Source organism: Corvus brachyrhynchos, unplaced genomic scaffold (assembly GCF_000691975.1).
Source record: "Corvus brachyrhynchos isolate BGI_N302 unplaced genomic scaffold, ASM69197v1 scaffold150, whole genome shotgun sequence".
Classification (NCBI taxonomy): domain Eukaryota; kingdom Metazoa; phylum Chordata; class Aves; order Passeriformes; family Corvidae; genus Corvus; species Corvus brachyrhynchos.
Window position 1 is genome coordinate 1,782,158 of NW_008236162.1, and position 482 is coordinate 1,782,639.

Consider the following 482-nt stretch of genomic DNA (forward strand, 5'->3'; position numbering starts at 1 on the left):
CGCCGGCGGTGCTTCTCGAAGTACTCCTGGTTTTCTGGGGGCACACGGGGGAGGTGAGGGCGGTGCCAGGACCGCCGGGACCCCCCTGTCCCCTCACCCCGGCTGCCACTCACCTCCTGACATGGCCTTCATGTCCCGCGGGAACTTGCGGCAGACGTTGTTGTAGTTGGTGCAGATGTGGTGCAGGCACCAGTCGGCGAGCTGGTAGGCGCAGTGGAACTGGGAGAGAGGGGACAGCGGTCAGGGCCGCCAGGAATGGGCCAGCACCAGGGATCCACCTCATTTCTCCAGGGACATCCAAGGCCAGACCAGGTTGTCCAGCTCCTGGAGCTGCCAGACCCCTCTGTGTGTCACCCTGAGCACCCCCAGCCCTGCTGGACCCTCTGTGTGTCACCCCCAGCCCTGCCAGAGCCTCTGTGTGTCACCCTGAGCACCCCCAGCCCTGCCAGACCCTCTGTGTGTCACCCTCAGCACCCCTCGCC

The 482-nt window shown here is 66.2% G+C and overlaps 1 protein-coding gene across 1 annotated transcript in view; it reads right to left on the reverse strand.

Annotated features, from left to right (window-relative positions):
* The window catches only part of RHOBTB2 (Rho related BTB domain containing 2), a 14,873-nt gene that overhangs the window by 1,636 nt on the left and 12,755 nt on the right, over window positions 1-482 (reverse strand). The window contains exons 10-11 of the mRNA XM_008632969.2: window positions 114-219; window positions 4-34 (exon numbers count right to left, since the gene is read on the reverse strand). Coding sequence (XP_008631191.1) covers window positions 4-34; window positions 114-219 — 137 coding nt within the window. The remainder of the gene's footprint in view (window positions 1-3; window positions 35-113; window positions 220-482) is intronic.